The sequence below is a fragment of the Acanthopagrus latus genome, chromosome 2 (assembly GCF_904848185.1).
Source record: "Acanthopagrus latus isolate v.2019 chromosome 2, fAcaLat1.1, whole genome shotgun sequence".
NCBI lineage: Eukaryota > Metazoa > Chordata > Actinopteri > Spariformes > Sparidae > Acanthopagrus > Acanthopagrus latus.
Window position 1 is genome coordinate 26,059,792 of NC_051040.1, and position 12,333 is coordinate 26,072,124.

The 12,333-nt window shown below is 39.7% G+C and overlaps 1 protein-coding gene across 1 annotated transcript in view; it reads left to right on the top strand.

The window, feature by feature from the left end:
- acsl3a (acyl-CoA synthetase long chain family member 3a) overlaps positions 1–12,333 on the top strand; it is a 33,451-nt gene that overhangs the window by 7,926 nt on the left and 13,192 nt on the right. The window contains exons 3-5 of the mRNA XM_037081994.1: positions 1,103–1,280; positions 8,581–8,690; positions 9,799–9,937. Coding sequence (XP_036937889.1) covers positions 1,103–1,280; positions 8,581–8,690; positions 9,799–9,937 — 427 coding nt within the window. The remainder of the gene's footprint in view (positions 1–1,102; positions 1,281–8,580; positions 8,691–9,798; positions 9,938–12,333) is intronic.

A 12,333-nucleotide genomic window follows, 5' to 3' on the forward strand; every position in this document is an offset into this window, starting at 1 on the left:
ATACAGATTAATAACTGGGTTAACAATAATTTGTTGATAATTTATCGGTCAGATATATATCGTGCGTCAATAATCACAACTGTCTAGTCTTCTTCTGTGACTGTCTTGACCCATCTTTTGCAGCATTTTCAGTGTCCAAAGGAAATAGTTCCAATCATTATTACTTTATTAGCTGACTGCTGTTTGTTATTCTCTCAGACATCCAAAAGTCCAACAATCTTACAAATGTTCAGAGTTGAGAGAGAAGGATGGACAGATTAGTATATTTGAGTATGAAGTATGAAAAAGAAGTATATTTGGGGTTTACTACAGTTTCTGTCCCAGCAGGCCACAAGCATGTTTTGTGTCCACATTATATACCTGCTCTCAGAAAATGTACGAATATACAAACACCTGTATTTATAGACGATCTAAAAAGTTACTCCAGCATTCAATGTGAGCTTTATCAAAGAATGCACAGTGCCTGCACGGTGAGGAGTTGGCAAACGTTGACATGTGGTTACATTACCTCTGAATTACCCCACTAATCCCAGCAGCCTGATCCTTATAATCCATTTAAACCCCACTGCTGAAACACTTATTGCTGCAAGAGAACATGTTAAGCTGTTGAACTATTGTTTCCAACACAAAGAAAAGAGCTCTGTAGTCATCACTGCTGTGAGTCTGCCCGTGCATTTGTGTGCACTACATTTATTAACCATTAGGAGCCAGTGTAACCTCACTAACACATGCAGGAAGTTCCTTTGTTTACTGTGTGTCATCAGTGTTGGGTGTTGGAGAGTGTATCCAGAAGCCTGTGTTTATCCTGCAGATGAAGACCATGAAATGCCACAGTATGAGAATGACAGCAGAAAAGGAAGTACTTCTGTTTGGCAGCAATGAACCGTCATTCTGTTTCCTGTGACCTTTTAATATGAAACAGACCAAACATGTGACTGTTGAATACTCTAAGTTAGTGTTGAGGAAGTGGGTATTGTGCTTTTAATTGTAATGATTTAGATTACTGCAAACTCAGAACATTTATCCTTCCTCACTTCCTTTATCTGCATTACCTTTTTCATTTTTCTCTACTTTTCTCCCACTCCCGTCTCTCCCCCTGCAGGTGGTTCTGGGTGAGTACCGCTGGCTCTCCTATAAGGAGGTCCTCATAGCAGCGTCCCAACTGGGCAGTGGTTTGGCATCACTGGGTCAACGGCCGAAAAACACCATCGCCATCTTCTGTGAGACACGAGCCGAGTGGATCATTGCTGCCCAGGCCTGCTTCTTGTACAACTTCCCATGTGAGTCCAGCGTGTCTGTGAGGGTGGACACATGATGTGAACAACTTGTGAAAATATCTTTAAATCTGTATTGTATACACTACAGTGAAGGCAAATTATACAGAGTTACATGTAAGTCTCCTACATTTTGTTCCTCTCTGTCACATCTCAGTCAGTTTTTTTCCACTCAGAGGCTTTGTTTGCTTGACATATATTGTCATTTGAGGCCAGAGGTATTACGCTTTCAGGTCTGTCTGTCTCATTCTCAACGTGATATTTCAGGAAGACGTCAAAGGAATTTCCTCACCTTTAGCACAACATTTCACTTGTATGTAAGGATGAATGACTAGAATTGGGTGGTCAAGGGTCACTGCAGCTTCAGAAAGCTGTTTGTGGTCATAATTCAAGAGTTCACATACTAATTGAGACAAAACTTCAGTCAAATGCCCAATAGGATAAAATTATGAGGATATTTACATTTTTATATCAAGGTCACTATCCTAAGGTCCACTTCACTGACATCATAATCTTCTGCAAAACCACTTGTCTTGCAATTATTCAACTCCATAACTCAGGAACAGAAGGGAAGACTGAGACTATATTTCACATTTTGTCAGATGCTGAATTGGTGGCACTGATTTTGAAATAATGTGTGAAGTGTCTTCATTTTGCAATTTGTAACTTCTTTGCAGCAACATCCACGAAGCATTGTCTGTAGTCATTTCTTCAACTTCCTTTTCAATCACAATCAGCTTTATTGACTAACATGTGAAGGATAAACGGTCCGAATGCGCAATAATAATTGCAAAAGGAATGTGACAGTTGACATACTCTTTGACATACAGCAGCTGTTCACCATTTTATGTGATTTATTCACATAAAATGGTTCACAAAAAAGCCTAGGTTACATTTTGGCGAGAGTTTCACTTTAACACTGAAATCTGTGGAGACATGTATTGCCATGAACAGCACGTCGTGTGTGTGTCTGAAGGTAAAATGTGTAATTTATGGAATATTTAGCAACATCTAGCGATGAGCTTCTAGATTGCAACACTTCCTCACTCACCCCTCCTTTTCCGAAGATGATGGCCATCATAGAAGGAACAGATTTTCTAAATATGGACTTGTCTACAACAGAGCAAATTATTTATTTTTTTTACTAATTCTAATTCATTTATATAGTCTATAAAACTATGTGTTACAGTTTAAAAAATATAAAAGATTAAGATCATACAAAGAAATTAGAGAGCATGTACACTGTGAAACTTACATCATGATATCACTGCTAGGGATGCAACTAATAATTATGTTAATTCTTGATTATTTCCTTTGTTAGACTATTAGATCTTTGATCTATGAAATATTGTAAAATGGTGACAGATGTTTATCAGTGTTTCCCAAAGCCCAAAATTACATCCTTAAATGTCTTGTCTTGTCCACAACCCAAAGGTATCCACTTTACTGTTACAGAGGAGTAAAGATACCAGAACATATTCACATTTAACAGCTGGAAGAGATTTTTGACTTCTTTTTTTTTTTTTTTTTTTTACTGGAACCATTTAATCAATTATCAAAAGAGTTGGTGCTCAATTTATTAGTTGACAGCTAATGGATTTATCGTTAGAGCTCTAATCATATTCTTACCTTTTTTTCTGCTTGGAATCAATGCTGGAAAATTCCAGTATTGGGATACTGACTATTGAAGACTAAAGTCTACTTTCAGTTTAGGTTGTCCTGTGCTCACTGTGTTCACTGTGTTCTTTCAGTTTGAAGTTTCCCACTGAGCATCTTCCAAATGTGTCTGAATCAGGCTGATTTATAGTCATTTCTGTGTGTGACTGTGTGTGTGCGAGTGTGCATGTGTGTGTGTACGTGCACATGTGGGTGCAGTGGACAACTTGTAACATGCAGGGCCCAGCTGAGACAGAAGAAGGTCAATTTGTCCCTTCTGCTTTGCTGTTATATAAGTGTCCCATTTCTCCTCCTCCACTTCTTTTTTCATCTCCATCTATTTCATTGTCTTGTTATGGAAATGCACTAAAATGCTGAAAACAGTTTTACACATGCACAAAGTAGCCAGTTATACATTAGTTCTTCTCAAACAAAGATACAAAAAAACAAAACCAACTCATAATAGTTTTTTGTTTTTTCAGGTGAAGAGATCCCAATGATTTATTCAAAGAAGAGAGATATGTATATACAACACTGCATTTTGACTATTAAGGTGTTTCTGATTGATTGATTCAAAGTTCTATTATCTTGCTAAAGTCCTTATCGTTATATTTACTCCTTGTCCCTCATGAATCTATGATTCAAAAGTTGAACTATCTCACGGGAGATCTCTTCTACCTTAAGGCCAGTCTCTGTGTGTTTGCATAGGAGGCTTCAGGTTTTCCTGTCATCTGAATATTGGACCAGGATTGGATTCAAAACTTTGCGATGTCATGAATTTGGCTTGAATTTGGCATCATTCAACACAGTGAAGCACATCAACACATTAAGTCTTATTGGTACAGGGAACATTATAAGAATCATGACATTTAAAAAACAAAGTCATTACTTCAAGTAAATAAATCTGATACATATCTGATATATCTGATAAATGTTCCTCCAAATGATTTTTTTTTTTTTTTGTCACAGTGACGAAAATGCTGCACATTGGTGTGATGTTAATGTTGAAGGATAAGTCAACATTGTAAACTACAGAGAAGGTTGAGATTTTCAATATTGTTTCCTTCAACCTACCAGGGCTCCATCATGCTGCAAATTTGGTTGCACATGTACCCAAAAAACTGCATATTGCCTTTGAGCAAATACCATTAAACATATTTTCTATGTATTAATTTTGAACTTTCACATCAATTAGTGGTTATTAAAAGACCCCAATAATATTTGAGTTTGCTTTACTTATTGACAAGCACTTTAAACACCAGCACATTCTATCTTTTTGAGGTTGTGGCAATTTTTGTTGTGTGTCTGTGATTTGAATGATTTTAATCTGCACTTTTAACCCTGTTTGCATTCATTTAAATAATATGTGGAGGAATTCAAATTAAGTGTACTACTGTATGCACCTTCACTTTGTACTGGTTCACCTGATTTAGGTGCACTAATGTAACCAGTGTAAAAAGTCTGGAGCAGAGAGCAGTGCTGCAGCAGCCTCTTGCCCTGAGGGATTCCCTGCTGATTTACACTTTAATATGTTCTGTACCAAAGGGTACTTTGTTTACTATAAGCATCCACTGCAGCGCTTTAAGCTCATTAAATCTCTTTTATTGTTCTTGAAGGACCATTCATTTAATCTGTGTGCTTAAGTTTATGCTCCATTAAACCGTCACACTTTTATAATGCACTGCAAGTACACTCCAATAAAGCATCTTTAAAGCATCTTCCTCTCTTGCGAACACAAACAGTAGAACAGTTGAAAGCCCGAGGCAGTGTATAACACAAAGTGCAGGGGGGTGGAGGGGAGTTAAAGGTTGGAAAGAGCGATGGAGGAAGAGACAGAGGGGAGGAAAGAGAGCGAGAGACGTGAGGGGTGATGGCGTCAGAAGAGGGGTGAGAGAGTCTACATGAACATCTGATGTTGACAGAGGCATCAAGGAGTCAGCCAAAGGCCCCCAGTGAACTCACACACTGTGTTTTGTGTGTGTGTGTGTGTGTGTGTGTGTGTGTGTGTGTGTGTGTGTGTGTGTGTGTGTGTGTGTGTGTGTGTGTGTGTGTGCATGCGTGCGTGCCTGTGTGTATGTGTGTATACATTGCATATTGGCTCTTTGTCAAAAGGCAAATGTGCTCATCATACGTGAGCTCTATCTAAAAAAACAGAGCTACAGTTAAACAACATAAATTATCTACATCATGCTGTCATATAAAAACCTCATGACTGCAGTTTTGTCTGGATTACTATTCCTCTCTGTCAAGGACATTTGACTCTTTGGACCCTTTTAAAGATCCTGTTTGTTGAACTGAAAAAAGCAGAATGACCAAGTTAACAAAAGGCTGCGTATCTCACAGATTCTCTGTCCGCTGCTACCGAATGGAGCCTGATGTTCCCAGTTTTAAAATGACTAGTTGTATGTGTGTGCGTATGTGTGTTTGTGTGTGAGTGTGTGTGAAGCTGGGGCCCACTCGAGTGTTTAGATCTCACGGCTAGAGGTGTCATGGCCCTCATCATACACTCGCACACACACAGTAGTAGAGCAGGAAGTATCGGAGCTCCATGACGCAAAAATGTGATGTCACTAAGCCCTGTCCCTTAAACCCTTGTGTCTGTGTCAGTGTGAGAGACTGTGTTACTCTGTGTTTTTCCCCCTCTCTCCCTCTGTCTGTTGTTTCCTCCTGTCACCTTCCTCACCTTCTTCTTCACTCTCACCCCTTTTCTCTTCCTCTGTCTGTTTTTCATCAGAGGTGAGTGCTGACCCGAAGCCAAATTGCTTCTTGCGCTCTGGTCTTTTGAAAACACACACGCACACACGCACGCACGCACGCACGCACGCACGCACGCACACAAGCAGAAATAAAGCACACACAAAAGTGTGTTTTTCTTATTGTGTCCCTTGTGTCACAGAATGATGTGTGTGGTATTTTAACTTTGCTTTGGAAAATACATAAAAGACACAAATTATTCATAGCAGAGTATTTTTTTTTTTTTCATATCCTGAATATGTTGTGGGGGCGCTGAGGTGTAGTGTAGTGTACTGCAAATAGAGTAGGTTGGTCAAGCTTTAGAAACCAGCAAGAGCAAGCTGCATTTTGAAAGTACCTAACAAAAAAAATCCCACCTCGTCAGTTCATGCCTCCCTCCCTATCTGTTGCTACTTTCCACAATATCACTTATCTTTATTAGTCCAATAAGTACATATACTGTATCTACAACTCTGTTAAATGTCACACGATTATATACAAAATACCTGAAGGAAGGAATAAAGGAGACCTGAAGTGTTGAGGCGGTTAAAGCAGCACAAGCCCATGTTTTGTTACAATAATATGAGGATAATGTCTTCTGTGAAATGAGATCAAAATTGTGCTATAATTAAGTGAGCTAAGGTCTTCTCAAGGAACCAGAGTGCAATATCATTAAACTATATCATATCCACATCAGCACATTTGAAAACACTGAATAGACAATATCTGATTTTATGGTAAAAAGTCGCAAACTTTGGCCCTCATGGCTCCTACTGCTGATGCTACCAAGAGGACGCAAGTATGCAAGCACACATACCAGTGCTCTGTCAGACATGTGCATTTAGTCACAGCACACACCCTCACATACCAGTACTGTTTATATCCCCAAAAGAGCTTATCATGCAGTGAGAGCTTGTGTGCCATTGGCTAGAAGGCTGTGCTGAGGCCTCTTGAGGTGGCTGATGATGTCGTCGCTGCAAGACGAGCCAGACCAGAAGGACTGAGCGGTGTAGACAGTGCACGTACATAGTCCATCTTCACACATACTTCATTGTCTACTTAATACCACACAGATACTTAATGCACACTTAGTTAATACACACACAGAAACACACACACACAAAAACACAGAGTTGACTGTATGCTAGTATCAAGAAATCTAATGTGTTGATGCGGTGTGGATAATTGGATTAATATTTATTCACAAATATTTAGATATTTAGTTCTCAATTTCTGGGATGGGAAAAAAGCAACAAATGTTCATTATAATGCAGTCAAGTACAATATGTTTCCAACACAATACCACCACAAAGAACAGCTTCGGCAATTAACTATAAGTAGAGTCAACACGCAAACAGCTAAAGCAGTCGTCTCAAGAACAGAACATCATACGGTTGGCAGATGCATCAGATGGTATTTATTGCAGGGTAATCGGATTGTATTTTCTCATCTTTTTTCTCTCATCCAGTCAGTTCAGCAAGTTCAGTTTCAAGCCTTCAAATCTTAGGGCTTATGCTGCTTTTCAGACTTGGAACTGGAACATTTCCAACCTCCTACTAGAAATAAGTACAATGGAATAGGGCAAATCCATCTACCCTTACGTCATGAGGGAGCAGTTCAATCAGGAGACACTGAGAGTGAACATGAAGATGTATTGCCACGTGTACAAAGGAGAATGAGAAAGTCTTTTGTGGCTAGACTAATAATATTTGGAGGCGATGAAGCGGTGCATAGAATAGGAAAACCCCCGATAAAGTCCAGACACTGGTGGTGGTGATAGAGGAAGAAGAACCCTGGAGATATGACAGCGGGTGGAGTTGATTCTGGGGAGAAGAACGTAGCCACTGGGTGAAGAATTGGAGGAGGGTTGCACAAATGCCTGAAAAGACAACTGACAGCAGAGATGAGAGCGTTTTTAAGTTTGAAAGCAGATGCATGATTGGCTGATAGCGTTCGAGGCCCAATCTGGTTGGTTAAATGGATAGAGTACATGAAGAAACGCCCATGTCAGGTGAATGGAGCGAGCAGGGAGAGGGGAATGAAAACGGCGGCACCCATGGAGAGGTGTTAGGATGTATTTCTAAGTATAAAAATGCCGTAAAATAAAATGTTTAATGTGCCGGCACCCAGGTGTTGTTTTTCCTCCTCTGTTTGGTGTATAAAGTCTAAGCTGCACTTTCTTTGTGGGTGTACACTTGCCAAATAGACATCATCTTGTAATGGTCAGCCAGGGTTTCTGTCCACTTGGAGGTCAGAAATTGGACATTTCAACCAGGAAATTCCAACCTCCGATGTTGACACAACATCATTTAGTGGTACTTGCCCTAAATTAGACTTAGACATCTGGTTATCATTTTGGGAAAAGGGAATTCATTGTGGGCATCAAGCTGGACCAAAGAAAAACAATAAGTTGTTTATTCCAAAAACTGTGACGTATAACCAATAATCAGTGTCTTATCAAGTAGGAAAGCATTTTGTTGCAAAAGGGTCAGTGTCTGATAGTGAACTTTGATTGATGGTACCAAGTTCCATCGGTGTATATGCATTTATATTAATATGTATTTGTATTTATATATATATATTTATATCTTTTTGAAGAATAACAAACAAAAAACCCCAAAAAAGTTAAATGGTAAAATTTAAACTTTTGACTGAAGGTTAATATGATTTTGAATGCATCTGGTACAAGAGGTTTGGAGTCAACAATAGAGAGCATCTCTTTAGATTATTGTATGATAGTCACCCATTGCTAGCTGACCGATGTCAGATGTGCTTTCTCTGCATTGCAGTTGCATTTTGTCCAGTAATGATTAACTGTGTTACATGACTGGCTTGTAAATATACTGACGAAAGACAAGAATATTTTTTAATGTGTATTTTGTGATAGCATTATTTTTGTTATGGCTGTGTGTTGCAGTGGTTACCCTTTACTCCACACTGGGAGGTCCAGCAATTGCTCACGGGCTGAATGAGTCTCAGGTCTCCCACATCATCACCAGCAGAGAGCTCCTGGAGACGAGACTCAAGGTAAGAACACACACCTACCAAGACACAAACTGAACATGTGATATTATCCTCTCTGCACACATTTGAATTAATGTTGCCTTGACAGAAGCAGCAGCTACACTTGGTCAGCTGATTATAAACTTTCAGCATCACCCAACCACAGACTTTTCATGTGCATCTGCGCAGGGTTAATTGAGTCATATCGTTATAACAGACGAATAGTAGTATAATACACAGCCATAATGAAAATGTTACATTTCAAGGCACATTTTCTTTCATTTTCAGGTTGACAAACTCTACCTGCAAATGAAAAGCTAAGTAAACTAATAGGGTTGATGCTGCAACCAGTATCAATTCCAGTATGCAGAAAGACGATCCAATATTATATGATTCAGGGAGGATACATTCTAAGTACAGCCTTAACCCTAAATAATAAATTAAGCAACTTCTGATCAACCTGTATCAATTTCAGGCTTAAGTTATCAGCTTCCAGTTATGTCCACCTATGTCTAGTTTAAGTCTTGCTCCTTTCAAGTATTTATATGGATACAGATGATTCAGTTGGTTGAACAGATTCAGATACAGATAATGGTACACTTGCACATTCCCACAAACTAAGTGATACCACTGATCCAAAGTCTGGCGGTGGTTCCTTACATCAAAATGTCTCTTGACTACCTCACTAGAACAATAGTATTATAACAATGGGCAACTTCTAAGCCACTGTTATCCATCAGAGAGAATCTGAGAGGCTTTGTGTGTCATCACAGAGTCATTGAAACAAATAGAGATTCACGTGCTAGCTGTTAAGGACCCTTTTGTGAAAAGTTCAATCCCCAAAGACAAATGGTGCTCTGGCAATCCATCTCCCATTTTTATCGAGGTGGCATAAACACAGCTCCTCTGCTCACTCTCTCACATCCCCTCTAAGCCCAAATATTGATGAAGATGATGTGCATGTTACTTGTCTAAAGAGACACCTGGTTTTCATCACATGATGATGTGTACACAATGCGTGCACGTTTGTCATATTTGTGCTCATGATTAAATTTGTGTGTGTGTGTATGTGTGTGTGTGTGTGTGTGTGTGTGTGTGTGTGTGTGTGTGTGTGTGTGTGTGTGTGTGTCAGGCCATCCTAATTGAAGTTCCGAGGCTGCAGCATATCATTGTAGTTGACAACACACCAACCTCATGGCCTGGATACCCGCGTGGCATCAGTGTCCACAACATGGCTGCTGTTCAAAAGCTGGGAGCCAAGCCTGAGAATGGTAATCTAAGTTTGTGTGTGTGCTTTTACTGATTTAGGTCTTAATATATACAGAGTTGGTAGAGTTACAGAGTTACTACTATGTGGTTGTTCTAAAACATTTTCAACTTTTTTGCTGTTATCAACAGAGTTCATTTTCTCATGGTCTTCTGAGTTATGTCATTAGATTTTATATAAGCGTGATTTCCCACAATTTTAGTGAAAGACAACAGTAAAACCAATAAACCATGTTATTCAACTTCAAATGAAACTTGTATAATTAGCAAGTGGTCTGCACTTAGCTCTCATCGCCTTATCAAGTTGATTAGGTAAACGTGTTATCAAACTGTTGCCTATTAACACATTCAGCAGGGACAGACTAATATTCACATTTAGTTGGAGTTGTGTTCAGGTTACCTGACATATATTGCTCTCCTTTTGGCTTTGTTTTGTCTCCACCTGCTCCTCAGAAATACATCTGGCTTTTTAGCTATTAAATGTTCCACAATGTTCAACTACTAGATACTAACTTTGTCTGTGTGCTGTTGTAGTGCTGGGCAGGGTTTTTTTTTTTTTTTGCATTTAATAGCTGCCTGTATTTAGTTGGTTGCAGTCGTGCAACAACCAAGATAGATACCACTTAATCTTACAAACTGGACCTTTAAGGCAAATTAAGAAAAAAATCACTCCTAAATGCTACCCCCATGTGTGTTTCAAGCTGTGCATCTCTGTTGTTTTAAAAGCAGCGTTAAAATCTCTAAGCAGTTCAGATAGTCCCAGTTTAAACAGGATTGTCATGGTGGAGTATTTCTTCGAGTAGGCGGGTGGAGGCGGATTGGTATCAGTCCCATTAGGTCATGTGAATGAGGAAGTGCTCACATCTGTGTCAGATTAGGGTTGATACAATGCTTATTCAGTTAGTGAATTGGTTAAATGAGGAGAAGCCTTCGCTCCCTCCTCGCCTTTTGTTGCGGCCCCTTGAACTGACTGACCCAACACAAGAGAAGCTGGTAGTATCATGTGCAGATAAAGAGGGAAGGAAGTAGGTTTAGGAGGGGAGGATGGAGCACTGGGATATAGAGGAGGGTCATGTTTACACACAGTGCTGTTAACTTCACATGACATCAACTCTCAGTGCACACACTCCTACATGACTCCTATCTGAGTAAGAGGAAAGAGGAAGAGGGGAGGCCCTCCTTCTGACTGCAAATTACTTTACTCTCCTTTATTCCTTCCTTCCTGCCCTTTATTTCTTCCCTCCTGTCCTTTATTCCTTACTTCCTCCTCTGTTTGGTCTTTGAGGCCTGCTGCGCTTCATCTTAGTTTTTTATCTGTTCCTCGAGATGCAGAGCAGAAAGCAGAAAGAGACAGAAAATAAGTGATTTCTCATTCCCACATGAAGAGTACACTGCTGTCAGCCAAGCAAACCACTGACTGGTTTTGTTTTCTGCCTTTTAGTTATTCAGATAGATGGTTTCAGAGAGGGATCTGTTGTCCTGTTGCCTAGACACGTGACTGTCTTTTCAACTATTGACTGGATTACACTCCTTGATTTTAAGAAACACACAACATTTCTAAGAGGCCTTAACTGTAAACCTCACCTATGGGCGGACATTGAAACAACAGCAACAGGAATCATGGAGGAAAAAAGGAAGCCATCTTAGGACTCTCCCTAAGGCAGCATCATGTAAGACCGAATTATCAAGGCAAGAGCCAGTGGCCCTGCAAAATATGCCAAATATACCATCTAGCAAGCAGGTGCACTGTTAAATCAAATGCGTGCAATTAGAAATTCCTGGTGGATTACTTGGCTACAAGGACATGCTACTTATTTCTGCTGTTTACCTCCCAATCGTCTTGGAAAAGTGTTGTCAAAGGGATAATTTTCCAAAGTTCTAAAATCCATTGCAGTATTATAAACTGCTGTGGAGCATTTTGGCATCTTATAAGTGTCCAGATTAACAGATCTGTAACATGAACTGGACTTCCTGTGCTGTAATTAATTGTCTTTCCTGAAGCAACACAACATCTCCCCTTGCATTGTCTTACATAGGGCTGATTTTGGTTGAACAGCATCGGTAACGTCCTCCTTGAAACACCACAATACATTCTTGTCTTCCATCCCAAAGTGTGTAATGCTATTCTCATTTGTGCAAGTTACTGTATTTTGGAAGAGCTTACATACTCTAGTGCCATAGAATGAATGGGTTTGTTTCCAGTCTAATCCAGGGCATTAGAGTTAGCATCGCAGTCTGCAAACTTTTGACACTTACCTTTAAGTGTCAACATGGGAATTTCCATTAGAGTAGCTGCCAGGATGGTGCCCACCAAATATACACAGTTGAAAGCCTTGATAGCAGAGATAATGCATAACATGATTGAAGAGGATTGACTGAGGAGTGCAATGGAGCATGTCAG